At 34.4% G+C, this 22,065-nt stretch overlaps 1 protein-coding gene across 2 annotated transcripts; it reads right to left on the minus strand.

Moving 5' to 3' along the window:
- Positions 1–1,088: 1,088 nt before the first annotated feature.
- Positions 1,089–18,617, minus strand: LOC129000903 (protein chibby homolog 1). Of its 2 annotated transcripts, none has more exons than XM_054427982.1 (4): positions 18,507–18,617; positions 12,523–12,761; positions 10,306–10,421; positions 1,089–2,247 (listed from the first exon to the last, which is right to left on the minus strand). In XM_054427982.1, the coding sequence occupies exons 2-4, from the start codon at positions 12,698–12,700 to the stop codon at positions 2,161–2,163; spliced, it is 381 nt and encodes a 126-aa protein (XP_054283957.1). In that variant the 5' UTR covers positions 12,701–12,761; positions 18,507–18,617; the 3' UTR covers positions 1,089–2,160. The 2 variants fall into 2 exon arrangements, with proteins under 2 accessions (XP_054283957.1, XP_054283956.1); XM_054427981.1 differs by having other exon boundaries at positions 1,089–3,353.
- Between the last annotated feature and the right edge of the window lie 3,448 nt (positions 18,618–22,065).

The following is a 22,065-nucleotide window of genomic DNA, read 5'->3' on the forward strand; positions in this document are numbered from 1 at the left end:
AGCTCTTATACTACACTCCTGCTTTTGTTTTACAAATACTCCTCCTGAACTGCTGAAGCGATCTGCACGAAATTTAACACTGTCATAGTACCCAACCGTGGGAAGGTATAAATCTGAAATGGTAATAATCGGACCACAAGACTTTTCCCTACGTGAATTTAAACTTTTAGATATTTAACATGGGTCTTATGGGTTAGTTGGTTGCCATTGCATTATTTTCGAGATAACAATAAAAAGGTAAACAAGAGTCGAAACTTATGTTAGTCAACGAAACGTCTGAAATAGCTGACTACAAACCGTACAGAGAAAAAGGGGAGAACAATCGGATTAATAGCATTGAGCATAATTTACTACAAAAGGAATAACCAATAATAAGGGTTGCCGGAATTAGGCTGATGCACCATATTGCGTTTGGATACTGTAAATAACTTTTACAGTATTTTATGTGAGCAAGACGTGCCATTAATGTAGACTTTGAATATGTACTGCAATTCCTATTTGCAATCTACAAATAGAAATTCCATTAATGTGAACCAAATATAACACATAGTTTCGATACTGCAATTAGACAATCCGTCTACGTGAACCAGACGTACATTGACTTTAGAATCTGTAAATAGGCATTCCATTTATGCGAACCAAATATATTATTGACATTGAATTAATATGCTGGCTCCGCTCAATATTGCAAGTAGATAACTGCATTGTACACCTAGTTAATTTATTCAAAGCCAGTAAATAATCTAAATATATATTTTTTTTTTTTAACTTGTATCAACAACTGTAAAGCAAATTTGAACCACCTTTCTTCGGATTAGAAACTAACAGATACGACAATATTATTAATTTTATTCAAAACCAGTAAACAATATATATATATATATATATGGTTAATTTCCTTGGTTTTAATTCGTAACATTTTTTGAAGCGTTTAACCTACAATAATATTTTTTCATACTGGTACAGTAAGGTCTAAAAAAAGCTATTCATTCACCCATTTGACAAAATCAATATGAGTTTTTAGCAATCAGAAACAATTAACAACCAAAAGAAATCTTAGAGTTTGAGGAGGAATAAGACTACACTGATAAACTACATGCAGATTTATTCTTAAACTTAATCTAATCCAACAGACACTTTTTCATTACTTGTAATTCTAACTTAAGGCCAAGACCAAGGCTGATAAATGTTAGGGGACACAATAAAAAATATAAATCACTAGAACGTGGAATAGTTATTTGTGCAACTAGTGAGAAAAGTGAGCAATTGACTCACTCGAGAGAAACCCTTACGAGCCGTAGGCGAGTGAGGAATGGTTTCTCGAGTGAGGCAATTGCACTTTGCACTCGAGTTGCACATTATACTTTTCCTACAGTTACCATAAAACAAATAAATTGGTGAAGAAACATAACCTAGTTTTACACAGAAGTGAACTTTTAATATAACATTTAATGTGAAGTGACAAATACAACAGTACAACAGCTGACCAGCTGATTTACAGCCAGTGCTGCCAACGTATTTCGCGCGCATACAACGTTGCCTGCATGTTACGCGCTCACTATTTCGTGCCTTCACGTTGCAAATCTGGAGTGAGACAAAGTAATTAGAGTGAGACAATGTTAACATTGTCTCACTGGTGAGCGAATTGGCCACTTTGCTTTCTCAAATCAGTGAGACAACATGTACATTGTTAGGTAACTGTAGGAAAACAAATTTTTTATTCAGTTACAACTCAAGGAAACAAATCAGTAAAACTATGAGGAATTCCACACAATGATTGGGCTGGAATAAAAAAGATTTACCTTTAACACAACTCTCACTTACTGACAATAGTTCATGAAATTTAAGTATATTTGTTAATAAGTTTCCACCATTTGCAATCATTATACACTCCAACAACAAAACACTTTGCAATCCAATATAACCATTACATCCAATATATTCATTACTACCAATATAATTAATTGTATTTTTAAGAAGAAAAAGCATGATGACCATGTTATTTTAGATTTTACTTAAATATTTTTTTATGTTAGACAGATAAAAGCAATAATGACAATGACAATTGTGTAAACAGAAAATAAAGAAATTTGATTTAATTTATAATATTGTAATTAATGAAACAGTACAAATTTCTGCAGAAGTTCATTCCTGTTTGTCCTACACAGATTTCAACAACATGATTTGTTGTCGAAGCCTTGTTAATTCTTTGTCTTGCAAATGTGCTTCCGCTGTCGTTTCTGTCAGCTGTGAAAATGTAAGTTTTAAACAGCTGTTAAATTTAATAAATTAAATTATTACACCTCAGGCATTACAAGTAAATTAGTGCAGCATTCAAAATAAAAAAAACACACAAAAGTTGAAAACAAACAATTGCTAACTAAATAAAACTTACCTAAAACTAAATAAAAATTTAATGACTAAATAAAACTTACCTACTGTGCAAATGATTTACAGTAAGAATCAAGTAAAGGCTACAGTATTATTACAAAACTAAATTGAAATGTTTCAGCTTTATTACCAATTAAATTTGTAGGCCTACATTACAAAATGTATTTGGTTAAAAAACTATATTAATGACAAAATGGTCAAGCACTAAGATAAACAACACACAAAAAAACATTGCCCTACTAGTGCTTAACAACAGAGTATGCAAAATAGGAAAACAATACTAACAAAAGCAAACAAAGACCATAAAAAAAGGAAACTATTCCCAAGCGGATTGTATCTCTAACATTAATTGTGACTCTAACAATTAACCTCTTGTGCAGGTTATTTTTTTGGGACCGCTTGCTCTCCGAGAACATTTCAAACTTTATACTCAAACAGAGATTTATCTTTGTTTATCTTTACTAGAGCCAATCTCTATTTCTTGTAAGCTACCGTGGACGATGAACTTATTGCCGTCTTTGTTAGGTAATCGTAAATTCTGCAATCCCGTACTTCAGTGTTCATCTCTAAGCTATTTCTCCAAATCTTTCAGAAAGGTTGTGAAATAAATCGCAGAACACATCTTTGGAATTCAAGAACAACTTAAATGGAACGTCAATACACTTAACTGCAAATTCACTCCATAAAATCTAACCGGTTTTGTGCAAACACAATCCTGGTTGCAAACAGAAGAACCTAATTCCAATGCTGGAATGATCGCAGTGTACTTTTTAAAACTAGCAATTTTTCAAATAGTCTACAATTAACCTCTTCGCTATTATACTAGAAATTTCATTGTTTGTACATTTTATTTCTTCTACTCGCTCATGATCTTTTCCGTCATGATCTTTTTGTTTTATTTTCAATTTGACGGTGATGGTTTTTGGTTTGTTTTGGCAGTTCTTTGAATCATTAGCAGCATCCTGTGACACAAACAATCAATTGACACACTTTGAAAACAACTCATTCATTAACAGTTTTTATGAATCTCAAGTTTGAAAAAGGACCAAACTTGAACACTTAGGCTATACAAAATTATCCTGGCAAAAGAAACAGGTTCATTTAAAAAGTTACACAAGGTCCTTTTTTCGTGTAAAACCAACTAAAGCATTGGAAATTAGCAATACAGACAAGGGTGCAATGGAAACAGCAAAACTGTGAATACTAAGCCAAATATAAAATTAAACATGCATTACGGAATAGATCAAGATAAGGAAAATAAAAAATAAAACTAGTTCAATAGCAGTATTATACATAATTATATTATTTTATATTTTACCAAACAATAGACTTACACTAGTTCCGGCTTGATTTGTTCAGCCTGCAAATGGTTTGGCCGCTTTGAAAAGCTATTGAATTTGGAGGTACTTTGTAGTATAAAACTGTAATTTGTCACTCAGAAAAATGTTATCAAAGATGGGTGAAAGCAAAAACTCCAGTTTGTTTGTTACAATGAAATAGAGACTAAACATTTTAGAGTGTTTCGATGAGGATGAAAAAGGCCAATGCGTATGCCAAGAGTAAAATCGCTTAGGCGCTTACTGGCATAATTTGTGAACATAATAGAATGACACCATTTGCAGCTCTGTAGCTGACGTGTACGCTTTGCTGTGAATTTTTAAAATTATCAAATCTCTCGCCGCGTGCAAGTGAGGTCAGTGATAAGTTTTTTTGTTGATTACAAGAAACTTATCCGATGCCGACAATTATAACCAGGTGACTTAGAATCACTGACCCCATATCTGACGTGGCGGGAGATTTAATTTCAAAAATTCAAACGCAGTGAAGTATACACATCAGATACAAATTGTATACTGTAATTAATTCTGTTCACAAAGGACAGCAGTAAGCAGCAAGGAGGAGCCTCATTGCACCAAACACCTGAACTACAGAGCTATACACAAAAACGGCCTTTACTTAAAAAAATACCCTTGTATTTCTGTCTTTCCTATACATTGAGCAAATCTATGTTGGACGTAATATGGATTGTCAAGTAGTTGAAGTAGGCAATAAAATCACTTTGTTAAATCTTTTGAATGAATGCTTTCAGTTTTAATTTGTAATTTTTTGATGAAATAATAATAAACTAGTGTACACGTTGCTCGAATTCGAGCAATTGCAAAGTATTACAGGAGTTATTTCAAAACGAATAACAGTCATATTTACAATGAGTTCAAAAGAGTCAACTCAAACATTGCCGGTCGGTGTGTAACACAGACCATGTTTATCTTCGTTATTGATAAACCTAAAGCACTCCGGCCTGTTTTCTCCTTCTCAAAATGCCTCGCTGTACAGGCAACACAGGTGTTTGATAGAGGGCCAATTGAGAACCAAAAGTCGTTTTGGGGTAGTGTTAGGGCGCATTTATAACTTAATAGTTGATATTGTCCAGGGTCAGGTGCTGACTTGATGAGTTAAGCCTATTACGCGCCACTGTTCTGTAGCTACGGTCGTTATCACGATTACGCCTCCTGTCTATGTTTCGTTGTCGTCACGTCGTAGGTATTTATAAAAAAACAACAATTAAACACATTATAGCTACACAAAACAACGATAAATGCACAAATTTAAGATACAACCATACTAACACGATCCGTCTTGGGGGTTATGTTTACACAAACTCAAATACTGTAGTAAATAAATGTACTCGTGTTTCATTGAATTGAAAAATAAATAACAGCAATTAAATTATACAGCTGATCAAAATGTAAACAATTGTGTTCTCCATAAGGATAACATGGGAACTTTCAAAGCCAAAGGGGCAGAGGCCAAGGGACTTTTTCAAAAATGTAAGGCCAGTTTGCAAATCTACGCGACACGCTCTTTCCAATGAGACGTCAATGGATAAAATCGGTTAAGAAATGGCGGAGGAGTTCAACCGACAAAGTTTCATGTAGCGTATTAATTATATAGATAAATGTATAGGCCCTAGTGTACTGTTTTACTAAGAATTAAGTGAATGCACTGTTTTATGTCATAACTCAAACTCAACTCACTTTATTTACCTTTTTACAAACATAGAATAACAAATAAACATATGATAATAATTAATAGAAATTAACAGGTGTTATTAAATAAACTGTTCTCACAACATCCTCCCTTTTAAGTTTGAAAGTTCTTCAACCAGCTTGGTTTGTGTATATTTCTCTTTGGACGGTTGTATGGTTCTGTTTGATGTGTATTCGCTGACAAATTTTGTTCACTGTTTTCCTCTCTTAAATAAGGGGCAAGTTTGAGGTGGAATCGATTTCTTCTCACATTCCTCTTATCAGTTTCAACAATATATGAACGAGGGCTGTCCAGGATTTTCACAATTTTGCCATGTCTTCTAAGGTCCACAATCCAAACTGGGTCTCCTATATGAAGAGGATTGAGAGTTTGCACTTTGTGCCTTCTATCATAGTTGTGTTTGTACTTCTCACGATATGTTTCTTCTCTCCCTTTAAGATCCTTTAGATCTGGTTTTCCACAAAGCAAATGTTCTGTCTGAGGCAATGTGCTCCGTAATCGCCTGTTCATAAGAAGCTGAGAGGGACTGAACCCATTCCAGAGGGGTGTCGTTCGATAGGCTAGAAGCGCTAAATAAGGGTCTTCCACATTTTTCTTTAGAATCATTTTGGCGATTTTCACTGCCGCTTCAGCCTCTCCATTGCTTTGGGAAAATTTTGGGCTACTTGTTATATGCTTGAAGCCATAAACTTTGGAAAATGTCTTGAAATCTGAATGTTCAAGGACTTGAAATTGAGACCCACAGTCAGACCTAATTTCTTCTGGAATGCCGTGTCGACAGAAAAAGGCTTTGCATCTCATTATTACTTCTCGTGATGTTAATGACTCTAATTCAGCTATCTCAAAATATCTGGAGTAATAATCTGTCACAGTCAAAAACCAAACGCCTTCAAGTTTGAACAAATCCATCGCAAGTGTTTTCCATGGCCTGTCAGGGAATTGTGTGGGAAGCAATGGTTCATGACTGTTCCTTGAATGTTTAATACAAGTAGGGCATGATTTCACCATACTTTCAATGGCTGAAGAAATTCCTGGCCACCAGACTGACTCTTTTGCACGTAAACGACACTTGGTGATTCCAAAATGACCTTCATGTACTCTTTGAAGTGCCCAAGACTGCAGAGCTGGCGGAATTACAAGTCTTGAACCTCGTAGTATCATCTCATTATCAACACTTAGCTCATCCTTAACTGAGTTATACGGTTTTAGGTCATCTCGTAATGATGTCTTAGAAGGCCAACCTTGGATGATTATTTTTTTCAGTTCACGTAAAGTCGGATCTTTATTTTGTTCCTCCAATACTTTAGCAACTATGCAGTCGTTTATATCAATGGACGACAAAACCATTTGAACAAACGCTTGAGTTACTTCTTCTAACTCACGGTCATCAGTACCTGAAAATGGGAGAGGTGCTCTTGAAAGAGCATCAGGAACTAGAAGTTGCTTTCCAGGAATATAAGTAATTGAAAAATCATATCTCATGAGACGCAATCGAATTCTTTGAATTCTTGGAGACAATTCATCAAGATGTTTGGATTTCAAAATTTGAAGTAGTGGTTTGTGATCTGTTTGTATTGTTATTCTCTTGCCAATAATAAATTCTTGAAACTTTTCACATGCCCAAGCAACAGCTGTAGCCTCCCTCTCGATGTTTGCATAGTTTTTTTCAGAAGAAAGAAGGCTTCGGGATGCAAATGATACTGGTCGTATAGAACCATCATCTTGAACTTGAGAAAGAGTTGATCCTAGTCCTTGAAGCGAGGCATCACATGAGATAATTGTTTCCCGATTTACATCGTAAATGGCTAGGCAAGGAGAGTTAGTCAAAATGAGTTTTATTTCATCAAAGGCCTTCGCCTGCTCTGGACCCCATATCCATGGAACGTTAGCTTGAAGTAGTGAATTCATTGGGGCCAAAATCTTAGCTTTGTCAGGAATAAACTTACCAAGAAAGTTTACCATCCCATTGAACCTTTGAAGTTCTTTTACGTTTTTTGGGCAGTCCATTTTTAGAATGGCGGAAACCTTTTCCTTATCAACAGAAATTCCATCGGATGAGAGGAAATGCCCGAGGAATTTAATACTTGACTTCCCAAACTCAGTTTTGTCTTTGTTAAGTGTCATTCCTACATTTTTAAGCTTTTCAAGTACTTGCCGAACAACTGTATCATGTTCTTCTTTCGTTTTGCCCCAAATCAGAATATCGTCCATATGGACTGCGACATTTGACTGGTTGTCTAAGATTTTGTTCATGCATTTCTGAAAATGTTCAGGTGCTGATGTGATTCCAAATGGAAGTTTGAGAAATTTAAAACGTCCAAAAGGGGTAAGGAAAGTAGTTAGATCCTGGGAATTTACATTTAAGGGGACTTGCCAAAAACCACTGTTTGCATCAAGTTTTGAAAACCATTTTGCTCCTGAGATTGAGCTGAGAGACGTTTCAATTTTGGGAATCGGATGATAAGACCGCTGGATGGATTCATTCAACTTTGTTAAGTCAACACATATGCGGACATCTCCATTAGATTTAGGCACTACTACCATTGCTGAGCACCATTCAGTAGCATGCTCAACTGGTGTGATTACATTATTTTGTACCATACTTTCTAGTTCTTTTTTCACTTGACACATTAGGGGTAAAGGTACTGTCCTAGGAGTGGTAATTGCGTATGGTTTTGCGCCATCCTTAAGTGCTATTGTGTAGGGATCAGGAATGACGCCCAGACCACTAAACATTTCATGGTATTCAGTAAAAAAGTCACTGTCTACCTCTGCAACTGAATTAACAAAAGTTAAAATCTTCAAGTCCTGTATTGCTGGACGACCAAGCAAGGGTGTTATGAGTCCCTTCACTACGTATACCATGTGATTTATTTTAACATCTCTGTATTGGATATTAGCTCTAACACAACCTACAGTTTCTAATTTTGTTCTACCAGCCCCAAACAACTCAACTAGAGTCGGCTGGATCCTACTTGGATCAACTATGCCAGGGGGAATTACTGTTACATCTGCCCCTGAATCAATTTTAAATGTTTGTGGTTTTCCCTCAAATACTAATTCTAGTTTCCAGGGCTTACATTTTGACCCATCCCCAAGTGTACCTATGAATACTTTATTATTTGAAGGTCCAAGTTCACTTACTTCATTTTCGTCAGTTACTTCCTGTGCTTCTTTAGATCTGCAGACTTTCGAAAAGTGACCAATCTTTTTGCATAAGTTACATGTTGCGCTTTTTGCTGGACACGTGCTTCTTGGATGAGACGGTTTATAACCACACCAGATACATTGCGCTGGGTATTCTTGTTTCTTTTGACGAAACCTATATCCTTGATTTTGGTTTGAACTCGATGACGTAGTTGCTTCAATTTGAACTCTTTTCTCATCACATAAATCTGCCTTCTCTTTCTTTACGTTATCTGCATGTCTTATTACTGTAATGGCCTTGTCTAAATTCATCTCGGGATCTAGCAACAAGCGATCACTAAGTTTCTCATCATTTAAACCCAGTATTAGTACCATCAACACCATTTCATCATTAAGTGAACCCCAGTCACAGGTTCTAGCCAAGGAATGGAGACTAACTATAAACTCTTCAACTGTTTCATTAATTTTTTGTTGTCTCTTCAAAAACTTTGCTCTTTCAAAAATTAAGTTCCTCCGTGGAATAAAATGTTTGTCAAATAAATCTAAGACTTCTTCAAATGTTAGCGTTGATTCGGTTGCTAAATTAAAAGATGCAAAAATCTCATCAGCTTTCTCACCTAATGTGTATATAAGAGTGTTGATTTGTTTGTTCTCAGACTCTTCAGATAGCCCAGATGCTGACCGATATCTTTGAAATCGTGTTCTCCATCTTGGCCAATCTGCTGGTACAAAGGAGAAACTAGCTGGAGGCTGAATAACTGAATGAGTGTTTGATACAATGATTGACTTCTTAGTTGAATTGTTGTATTCATTTTCTCTGCTTCTTTCATTTTCATTATCTTCATAGTCAGATTGTTTCCTTCTTGGATTTTTCTTCTGAGGCATAGCTCTAAACCGCTGCCACCATGTACTGTTTTACTAAGAATTAAGTGAATGCACTGTTTTATGTCATAACTCAAACTCAACTCACTTTATTTACCTTTTTACAAACATAGAATAACAAATAAACATATGATAATAATTAATAGAAATTAACAGGTGTTATTAAATAAACTGTTCTCACAACACCTAGTAGTTATGTTCACGTTAAATACAACTGGATCATAAAACTTAAGAGTTTGTTCTTGAGCCAGCCATATAAGATTAGATTTTATTTAACTGACACATCAGGGTGCAGATTTTAATGGCTGAAGGATTTGAGTGTTAAATGAGGTTGAAGCTTTGTTACTGGAGTTAAGACTAAAGACCACAAGGTTGTCAGTCAGTACCACTTATTAAAATTGAATTGACAAGGACTGATGGGTCCATTTTTGAACCATAACGTTCCTTGATTTTCTCAGCATTGAACCAGTAATCATGAGGAAGTCTACCAACAAAGGAAGAAAGGAGGAAGTCTAGGAAAGGCTTCCAACAAATGGTCCTGACCAATGAAACAGCTAGTCTTAACCAGTAACAAAGCTCACAACGCATTACACTCCATTCTACACTCATCCTCCGGCTTAAAATATGCACATCGGTTGCGTACCCACGAATATGTATTGCTTTATGAAAACTTACTTGAAACCTAACTGAGTTTTATAATTTTTACCATATTTTATTGGATTGATTAATTGCCAATAATTTAAAACAATACACTTAAAATAATACTTTTTTAAGTAATATAATCGTATCTCAAAAGGCCAATTGAAAAAATTCAAAGCATCAAAAACTGTTTCTCACCATATCTAACAACACCTCAATCTTCAGTTTAAGCAGATTATTTTCCGACTCCAACTGTTGGAGCTGCTGTCTGCTGCGTAGACTCTCTTGAACTCTTTGGCCGCCAACTCCGCCCTCTGAGAAAAATGTATGTCATAAAATAGAGGAAAACTTGACCAATAAGCCAAGAACATGTTAAAGTTAAGTGAGGTTAATGTTTTGGTTAGGCTTAGAACGAATTTAAAACACAGGATTTGCAAAAAATTCACTATTCTGACAGAATAATTGTAGTTGTCTATTTACCAGAGAGAAATCTAGTATAGTGGTACAGCAAGGGGCTTCGGTCGGCAAAATCCCAGGGTCAAATCCTGAGAATACCCAAGTGTTTTTAGCTACTGTGTATGAAATAATGCGACCTTCAAGTCCTTGTCTGAAGAAAATGTGGTCCAGTAGGATTTTAAGGTGGAACATAAAATGATGATGTTCCAGTACCAAGGTTATTAGCCTATCTGTACTCGATCTTCAATAGAACTAGATAGTAGGTCTACTCCTTCATAAAAGTTAGTTACAAATGTTGGCATGTTTATATGACAAATGTTTGTTGTCAAAATATGTTGATACCCCCTGCCGCAGCAAACTTGCAGACTCTGTCTGGTTGGATTTTCACTAAGATTTTGTTTTTAACATGGCAGATTAATTTTTGATTTAAAATCATTAGGTTAAAAGATTATTTAGGTTTCCTGTAACAAGGAAGGTAATAACATTTGGTTTTTTTTAAACATATATAATTTAGTATGAAACAAACAAATTAAGGTGAGTGAGCGTAGCGAACGAACTTCAACCAGGACGTGATTGAGCCATGCGAACGAGATCATCTTGAAAATTACGAAGTTAAACGGGACAAAGCCCGCGGGTTACAGCTAGTTATTAATACAACAATGTTTCATTGTCCTAAAATTATTTGTTTAAAGCTCTACAGGTTTGGAAAGAAATTACAAAATTTCATGTTTTGTGATAAAAAATGGGAAAACCCAATTTATTCCCTATAAAAACTCCCCCCATAGTCTAATGAACTCGTTTGAGTAAATGTAGGTTTACACATTTGTACCATATTCAATTAATTACAATCAGATGAGTTTTACTCGAGTTATTATGCTTACAAACACTTTTTATATAGGAATCCGAACGGCTGGTGTTTTAGGGCTTTAGGGACATCAAAACGATGAAATAAACCGGTACGGTGTCTAGGCCTTACAAAGTAAACCTATAATTATAGCTTAAAATTCCCTCCATGGGAATTTCTCTGATAAATATTTCTCTTACTAGGTAACAGGTGAACAGGACACATTACCACGGGGCCCACAGTGATATTTTTGTTATTAAACAAAACCGACTATCATAATTATATCCAACAAAAACTTAATAGAATAAGAATAGGCCTATTGTAAACTATTCATTATCAATCGTATAATTTCAGACTAATTAACCTAAACTAGTGAACCAGTGTGGCTCTACGAATTTCCGGTGTTATCTAGAGAAGAGAAATTCAACAACTTTCCCATTGAACCTAGACAATGGCACACTGCTATTTAGTGGCAACAAATAATCTCTGATTGTGCCATTTTGTAACTGTTTAACAGTGGATTATCATTTGATAATATAGTCCTTAGAAGTTAGGCGGGAAGGCTACAAAACCAAGCAAATATTTCTGAGCGGTAAATTTAGAAGGATGGCAGTGTGGGTTGTACAAGACTTGAAAATTAAAAAATTGCTCCAAAAAGAGAAAAGGCATTTATTTTTATTTCCTAAAAGGGCAGTCACGTCTTTATGGTGGCAGTTTTTCCTTAGTACCAAAAGGAAAAGATGATTCCCGAAATTGGTGTAGGTGGTCTTGTTTGTCCACGGAAGGTGATAAAAAAAATATGGCGTTTCTTATGACTCCCAAAAAGGGCTTAACTAGGGGACAGAATTCTTACTAAAACTATAATAGGGCACCAACTCTGAAAGGATGGTGTCCTACAACTAGCGCTAAACAACTGACACCGACTGTTTAAAAAAGGCGACCACATAAGTTAGGCCTTATAAATACATTTTTCAGCACAAAAAGTATTGACAAATTTTTTATGACATCATTGACACTTTGCCACTGCTAGTTTTGCCCGACCCTTCAGCATCCCATGTGGCCGCATGCTCCTCTCGCTGGCCCTGAAAACGCCTAAGAAACAGACTCAGTCTCACCTGGTATCCATTCTCCATCTTCAAAAACTGCTCTCTGCTCACCTACATTTATCCTTATTTTATCTATTTCAAATTTTAAATTTTCTTCCTCTCCCGCTTTCCTCTTGGGGAAATTGTGGAAAGTTTTGCGCTGAGGGGTTTTCTTGGAAAGAAATTTGTTGCTTGAAAAAAGTGGCATCTTTGTAAGTCAATCAATCTAACTCTAGATTTAATTAAGCTGGCATCTGCCTCACTGTTTCCTGAAATTAATAGGCCTAGTTAAAATATTAGATATAGGTCTGGTATTGGTTTGGCTAAGTAGTCATTTCTGGACCCAGTTTTAAAGACCTTTCGTTGTCTAAAACCAGTAAACATTACAACATTAAACATTAACAGTAAACATTACAACATTGAACATTAACAGTAAACATCCTAAACATTACAACAAGTTTGAGTTCTAACCTATCAAGTTATTGCACCAGTCAAATAAAAAAAATATTACAAGAAAACATGGTTTTTTAACTAAATTAGGCATTTATAGTTTTAATGAAAAAGTTGAGCCTAAATTGATCTAACAATATAAATCCCAGTTGTATATAACTAGTATTACTACTAAATTTAATTTGTTAACAGTAAAAAAAAGAAGAAGGCTCGTTATTTAATTATTATATAATTATATATTTATATATAGTATATCATATACCGTATATATATATATTATTTATATATAATTATAATTATTATATAAGAAGTGCTGAATATAATGTAGGTAGATAGGCTACATAGGTAAATTAAATTAAGTTAAACTGTCTGGGTAGTCTAGTCGAGTGGTTATAGTGCATCTGCATCCCTTCAAAACTTAAGGTTGCTGAATGAAATTAAATTATTACCGTATTCATCTAATTTGGTCATTGTACAAATGCATTTTGATATTGTTAAAATAAATACTGTTGCAAATTACTAAAAAACATCAAAAGTTTTCTATTTATGATTAAATCTACTGTACCTGGCTAGGCCTAGAGCTACTCAGAAAATACTGGATTGGTGTCATGCAAAAGTAAATACAGCAAGGTATAAAGGGCATGGATATAAGAAGCAACAAAAAAAAAAAAAAAACTAAATGAAACAACATGCAATAGATAATAACAATCAGGTGTAAATACCCGGGAAGAGATTGGTGGCATTTAACTTAACTTACAGTAAATGCAGATGGGGTTGGCAATACATTAATTTATTGGATGTAGGCTACCTAGTGCAAATAAAAAAAACAGTTTTTTAATTAAACTAGAGGTCATCCAGTGGTAAAAAACTTGACTAAAAATAATTTAATGTAAAGACTTCTCTATTTTCATCTCATGCTGTAAATAAAACATGTGATGACTGTGTAGCAGTCTTTGATTTGTTTTGATTTTCTGTTCAACTTATAGTTCAACATCTATATGGTGTTCAGAAATTCTCTAAGGAATCCGCCCCACGGGCCCTCAAAGTTTCAATGTAATCCCTTACATGAAGGTGTTGCTAAAGGCAAATTCAGGACTCTTTTTAACCAGATTTTTGTGCAATTTGTACAATGCAAGTTGGGAGTTGTAGGATACAACTGCAGCAGAACATCTCGCCTGGTATGACCTTTTCTTGGCAAAGTTGATTCTTTTGCCACCAAGAAACTTGGCAACTTTTGAGTTTCTATGATATAACTATGCTCATTTATTTTTGACGTTCTTGAGTTGTAACAAAACTAAAATAATCAAATGCGTAACAGACAGACGGCCATTTACCCCTACATTTGTTTTATTGCAAATTTTCCATTCTAAAAATATTTTCAAGGGACAAAATAGAGAATGAAATGGTAAACTTTACATACTCATTGGTACTGAGTGGTACTGTGGTACAGTACCACTCCCAATCATGTAAAGATTGTAGTTACTATCTTCCGTAATGACACAGTAAATAGACTCTATATACGTTAGTGTTATGGTAATGATGATAGTAATAGATTGGACTTTGACAGTAAGCTCTACTACCACAGTGAGCAGAGCGACCTTGCGTAGGTCAGAGAAGCAGATAGAGTTTTAATGGATGGCTAGTAGCGAGTTTACTGGTAGATTCAAGTGACGCTCAGGCTACAAAACATTCGTTCCTATTCTCCTGTTTTGGACGCTATTAGCGAATTTCCCTATAGGGAAGTAGCTATTACCGTAGGTCTCATGGTAAGACTTAGGCCCGGGACCGATTTACTTTTTCATTTTAATGTCCCCAGAGACCAAAAACACCATTCGTTCAAATTTTTATATATGTATATATATATATATAGATTTATATATATATATATGTGTCCGTGAACACGATAACTTGAGTAATTTTTATCCGATTTTGATGAAATTTGGTTTGAAGGTGTAAGGCGGGATAAACTTGAATGAGTTCGCGATCCAGCATGATCGGACCATGGGAACAGGGTTTTATGGGGTAAAAATTGGTTTTTCTCACTTCTTACCCTCAAAACACAAAATATCCCAATTTTTCTCTAAACCTTCTTAAAGAGCTTAAAAAAACTAACAATTCAGTATATCAAAGTGTTTTTGTACGGTTATTGGTTACGGAGAAAACTAAAAAAATGGTAAATTTAAAATTCCCATGTTATTCTTATGGAGAATATTGTAAAATGTTGTAGTTTGCTTGTTTATGGATATATTTTGATCAAACTTGGCAAATTTATTTATTTTATAGTAAGCTATCAATATTTTACTAAAAACACACTACTTTATTAGTTTCCTTGTAGCAGCAAACCTAGGTACTCGTTAAACCTAATGTTATTTAAATAGATCAATTGAAAATCAATTCTGCCAAATGGAAATTCGCTTAGACGGCAGGTTTGCTGCGGCGGGGGTATTTACCACCCATTTTCCATCAACTTTTTACCATTGTGTAAAAAAGCCTGAAAAATAAAAGCCTGTTTTATAAGCCTGAAAAATTCATCTATTACAAGAAAATTTCAATATTTAAACTTTATTACGGTCGAAATTGTTATCAAACTTTGGAAAAATTGACCTATTTTCACATAGAATAAAAAAAAATTCTATGTAAAAAATTCTTAATTTAAGGTTATACATGAAAGCAGATACTCTTTGTGAACAAGTTAAGACATAAACCGAAATTCTAACTGAAATTTTGGCGTTCAAAACAGGGGAAAATGCAACGTATGTTTTTATGTTTTTTTCAGGGGTGAGGATGCCTCTTAACCTAGCATACCCAGTGAGCGGCATCCAAACGATGGGTTTCTTTTTGACCAAGGATTTCCAAAAAAAACTTCCGATGAGCATTAACAAACGCTTGGTCTGGAGAAATAAACTAGACAAAGATCAACTTTTCCACTGTTATAACAAATTTTTATTTTTAATTTGATATGTTCAAATTTGTTGAACTTAATTGTAGTCTGATATAATAGGAGGTAGTAAAATTAATATTGTAGGGTCAACCGGGGCTAATATGAACAAAAAAAGTAAACTTTTGACATTAACTCAAAAATGGTAAATGACAGAAGAAAAGAAAAAATAGTAGTGTATACAGCTCTTTTAGCTGAATCTATTTATTTACTAACAAAAACCATAAATGTAACCATTATTTAAAAAAAAATTAAAAACCACTGTTCACATTAGCCCCGCTAAAAGGGGCTAATGTGAACAGCCCATGGGGCTAATGTGAACACTCTTAATAACTCTGTTATTTACAACACTAGGCATATGTGGGGGCTGTTGTGAACAAGCCTAGGGTCTAGTCTACCAGTTGCAATAAGTCTCAATATTTTATCTTAAATAGTTTTTGAGATATGAAGGTATCTTTGGAGAGCCGCGGGTCGCCCTACGGTAACCCTTTTTTTTAAAACCATTTATAAATATTATACAGGGCTAATAATAAGATATAAACAAGAAAAAAATTATCTGTCAACATACCTGAGTATTTATTAAAAATTTCTTCCACATACAAATTGTTTAAAGCACTTAAAAAAACAATAATTTAAGACAATGCAAATTGTTCGTTTAGGCAAATGACAGTTTATTGCACTTTTAGGCCTATTAGGTAAACATAAAAATGTGGACTAGGCCTATTCAACACCTTAACTGTTGTCTTTGTAAAATTAAAACTGTTTTATCACTGTAAGGCCTTCAAAGAAGTTTATTGAAGAACTTACACCTCAAAAACTTCGACAATTTTGTCGAAGACATACTTATGTCTATTGTATGTATATTGTATGTATATTGTCGTTCATAATAGCCCCATGTCACTGTTCACAATAGCCCCCATTCACTGTTCACATTAGCCCCCCAACTTTGAAAGCTTATAACTTTGGCTGTTATTAATATATTTTAACTTTGGGAAAAGGAAAATAATCCCCAATTCTTATTTAACAAAATTCAGGCTTAAGATTATTCCTACAACCAATGTAAAAATTGTTATAACAAAAGTTTTCACTTTGCGGGGAAAAGTTTTTTGGGCGGAAAAAAAGTGTTTTAACAAAGTATTTTTTTAAAGTACCTAAAAGTCAAATTTGAAGTTTTCTCATTATGGACACAAAAAATACGATAAATTTCCTTTCTAATTATATTTTTTTCATGATTAAAAATCCCAGATAAATGACTTTTTAAGCCATTGTTCATATTAGCCCCAATATTTTGGTGTGTTCATATTAGCCCCGATTGACCCTATTAAATTTATGTTTAGTTGCTAACTCAAAATGGCTGGTTGTTTTTTTAGTTCTGGAAGTCTTACAAGGGAATTCTATATCTTACGCCTATTATGTGTATGCCTTCTATAGTTAGACTATTGTGCATATAAGTTACCCACAATGACTTATAATAAGTTAAACTGCTTTCAGTTATTAGTAACCAAAATGGCGGAAGCCAAAACTGTTTGGGCTGATTGTAATCACTAAGTTACTTGTTTTCTGTACCGCCCTGTTTGAGAAGAAGTAAATATACTATCCCAGAGGTTTTAAGCGTAAAATACAATATGCAGGTCTCAAAAAATCCATTTAACATCTCTTTGTTTATTGGGTCATTTTCAAATTGAATGCAACTTTCAAGTTAAGAGTGGATTTTGGTGCTCGTGCTAACTTATGCTATAATGTAGCACTTAACCTCATTCACATTCTGTATCAAAAATGTCGCGCCAAAGAAACCTATTGTTCGCAACAGCTGGTGATCAGGAAGTCAGAGGCGGAAGCTAAGGTTTAGGTTCGACCGCTTCTTGCTTCAAGAAATAGGCTAAGTAACTTAGTGACTAGTAGTGTAACTTAGCAAATTTGTCACGGGACCCGATCAAGCTGACTATCCATAATTTAAACGCAAAATAAGGTGATGGTAAGTTAAGCTTCAAAAACGTTTTACGTACGGTATAACCAAAACGCCGGTTGTCCACGGAACAGTTCAATTAAAGTTTATAATAGCATCCGATCCCATGCACTGTCACTTTCCAGTCCTTCCATTGTAAACAAAGATCGCTGAGCAAATGTTTTCGCACCCAGGAGGCTAAATCTGTGAACTGATGACACTAGATGCTAGACAAAAAATATTTGTAGGCCTACCTATAACATTGCTAAGTTACATATAGCAATGTTAGATTTAGGCCCAGCAAGTATTTCTTTTGATCTTTACCGACTCCCGATGGATAGCACAATTTTTGCTAAATATAGTAGGATCTGCTACATATAGCAGTGTTGTAAGTTTATAGCTCTTTTGAGAAGTAAGCTTAACTTTCTACTTCTAGCAAATGTTATATAGGCTAACATTGCTAAGTTAGATGTTAGGAAAATCTGCTATATAGCAGGCTCTGCTACATAGCGTAAACCCGGCTTAACTATCAACTATCCCCTGATCTAGCCAACGAATTGTTATCTAAAAAACGTTTAGTCTAGCTGAACTGAGGCTCACCAAAATTCTGCCTGATTTTTATCAAAATAAGAAAAGCTAAAAATTAGTTTTTGAAAAGGTGTTATTTATATAATTACTTACATATATATGGGTAAAAGTGAGGCACAGCACAGTAACGGGATAACATAAATCAAATCACAAAATAATAATTGAAGAAGATTCAAAGTTTGTTATTTGTTTTTTGTTTATTTCTTGGAGCGTCAGAGCGGAGCAAGCCAATCCAAGCTTCAAACACTGAAACACTTGAACAAACAAAAAAAACACATTGCTAATTGTTTCCTTATTGGCCAGATAATTACAGCCAGTACACCGGATTAAGTTTTAAAGTTTAATAATCATAGATTAAAATATCTTTGGTATAATCACAGCCACCTTTGACTCCGTAAAATCTTTAACAAATTGAGTTTTGGGCCTTTGGGACATCATAATGAAAAGTTATTAGGTCCCAGCTCTAGTTTTTACCATAGGGCAATAACTTCTTCTCTATTCCGCTGTCTTCGAAGTGGCAACGTTGCAAGTAGTGTCGTAATAACTGTTTTGTGTGGATGCAGCTAAATGGTAATTTGAATACTGGGCTATGCAAGTTTAGTATTGACTCAACTTTAAATGTACAGAATTGGATGTTCAATTTATTGTTTTGGTTTTCATTTCTATATGTTTTATTTTCAAAATTTTAATAAGTTTAAGTTCATAAATTTGAATTTAAATAAATGGATAATACGCGAATTATTAAGCTGGTGCCAAATGTCTGCCATGTTATCTTATGGGACGTCTGGCGATAAACAACACTATGGGGTACTTGAGACTTTGCCAATTCTACCAGTCGTGGTCTGAATTTTAAGGTAACCGAGCACCAAAATCACTAAAATTGAATTTTATAATCAGGGCCACCTTTAACTACAGGCCGCGGCCTGGTAGAATTGGCAACGTCACAAGTAGAGTTGTTTAGTCACATACGTCCCATAAGATAGCATGGCAGACAGGGGACATCAGCTCATTAATTCGCACTTTATTGATCTAAATTTACGAACATAATTTTATTAAAATATTGAAAATAAAACATACAGAATTGAAAACCGAAACGATATAAATTAAAAATCTATGTCTGTACATTTTAAGTGGAGTCAATATTGTCACAGTCCAGTAACCAATCTTTCGTAAATAATACACAAATACCATTATCTGCTTCCAAACAAAACAGCTGTTACAACCCCTCTTGAACTTTGCCACTTCGAAGGCCGCGGCCTGGAGTTAAAGGCGGCTGTAGTATAATTAAGGCACATAATTATCATACTCTTGACCGTTGACCATGTCTGTAAAGGTTGCGTCAGTAAAATGATACATATAAAAACTTACAAAATAAAAAAAATACTTAAACATATATTTAATAACATGAGTGTCAGGCGGCATAAAAGTAATTACAAAATCAACTGGTCATCAAATTATCCTCCAAGGAATAGAAGCTCTGTTGGCAACAGCTCCCACATGCTGCTGATTGTCCCTACAAAAGCGGACCATAGGAGGGTGGGTATGAAACAGGCAGTGGGTGATGATGCCGACAAAAGATTGCAAAGTGACAAACATTTTTAGTTTTCTGATCAGGGAAATTACTCTTGACAGTTCTTGCACACCACGTTGATATGATCATTCCAAGAGAGCTTGCTGTCTACATGGAATCCAAGGAGTTTTACTGGCTGATTTTCTAATCGCAGAGGCTATTCGTACGTCAGACGTGTGCCGCTACCGCGCACGTCTGTTCCAAATGGCACCACATTACGTTCCTAATCCAGTTACTTCTATAACTTTACTGTTTAGGAACCGGTTACACACAAAGAAACCTAGTATTAGGAATGGTAGTACCTCTAAACCTCATTAGCCGAAATGGATAGAATAAACATCACTTACTTAATAAATTATAAAAATTAAGAAAAGTTATACAATTAAACTGTCATAACCTAACCAAACCAACCAAACTTGCTGATAATGACAAAATCTAATGAAGGTTTACTAATCGAAAAAATATAGTTCTGTTCGTAAAATAAAATTGTAAATGCCTCAAATTCTAACCAAAGGTGTACAGTTAAGAAGTAATCACAATCTAAGCTAAATCTTTGACAAAAATTTAGTGCTTCCTGTGGTATAACCAACATAACACTAAGTTACATTTTGACTTACATTGCTACAGCTGTAAACAGTATACTAAATAGCTCATGTATGCTCTAGAGGGGTAATGGATCATTCCCACTCGCTATTTTATTTAGTGATAAAGTTATTGAAATTATGTTCTGGTTGTGTTTTATGTGTGGTTGTTCTATTGCTACCTTTTGTTCATCAGCCTAGTTCGCTAAAACGCTATCTACTACACCACCAAGACCGATGGGAGTCCTAGGTCTATGTTGAGTCTTGTCTTTGTTGAGTAGGTCATTGTGGCGAGAAATTATCATTAGATATTATATCATTAGAAATTATCATAAATACATAAATATATATATATATATATATATATATATATTAAATATTTAAGTAAATAAGTACAACTGAGCACCCTGTATATTATTTTATACATATATATATATATATATAAATACATAAAATATATCTTCATGAAATATTTTTGACTAAAAAATGAATATAGCTTCAGTATCCAATATTTAATGATAAGAATCAAGAAGTTTATTGGCCATTAAATACAATGTACAAGAGAATACATTCGACAGTACATCTTACATAGTTACTTTTAATATGTAACATGGATATTAATTACCCTGATAATCTAGTCCACTGACTAGTAAATGACACACGTATCTAAGCCCGTCGGAATAACTTTACTGTTATATAAATAAAATTAGCCTGATAAATTGTTTTCAGCTATCCACAAGAATGAAAAATCTCTAAGAGAGCAGTATAGCATATGACATTACTTAACAATCTATTTGTAGGATCTTGCCTGTCCTCTGGCATTATTATATCTATATCAATATCAATCATTTAAGATGGGGACGCCATGTGCGTATTCTAACCCAAATACGAGTGAAGGATGTGTGTAGAATGAGTGGTGCGATCTTGTAGTCCTGTTAATTAGTGACTAAGGCCGACATGTTCCTTAACACAGCTGTTAATTATAGCCCATTTATTAATAACCAAAGATTCAAACGAAAATTTCAATTTGACCTCATGTAGATGATTTAAAGAATGCTTTATCTCTATGGTAATAGTCCACATCTTATGTACCACGTGTTATGTACTCAAGCGTTACCGAATAGAAACACGCACATAACATTTTCAGATATAACAACAAAAAGTCAGTGGCCTTACATAAAACCTAAGGGAGTATGTTTTATCTATGATAAAACCATAGAACATAAAACATAACCTTACATAAAACCAGTTTTATCCATGATAAAAGAAAGTGAAATTCTTGAAAATCTTACATTTCGTCCTAAAACAAGGGAGTAGTTTTTGATCTATGCTAAAACAGAGCATAACTTCAAACATTATCAATATAGCAGTTACTCATTTACTAGTCATTTGATTGATTGCACTGAGTATGCTGTCACAGTCAGCTGTTTAGTTGGTTGTCGTATGTAGTCTGCAATAAATCAAAACTTGCGAATGCAGCTGGAAGAGAGAACTACTGCTA

This window comes from Macrosteles quadrilineatus, unplaced genomic scaffold (assembly GCF_028750875.1).
Source record: "Macrosteles quadrilineatus isolate MER2022 unplaced genomic scaffold, UCM_ALF_1.0 Scaffold_8__2_contigs__length_117827958, whole genome shotgun sequence".
NCBI classification, from domain to species: domain Eukaryota; kingdom Metazoa; phylum Arthropoda; class Insecta; order Hemiptera; family Cicadellidae; genus Macrosteles; species Macrosteles quadrilineatus.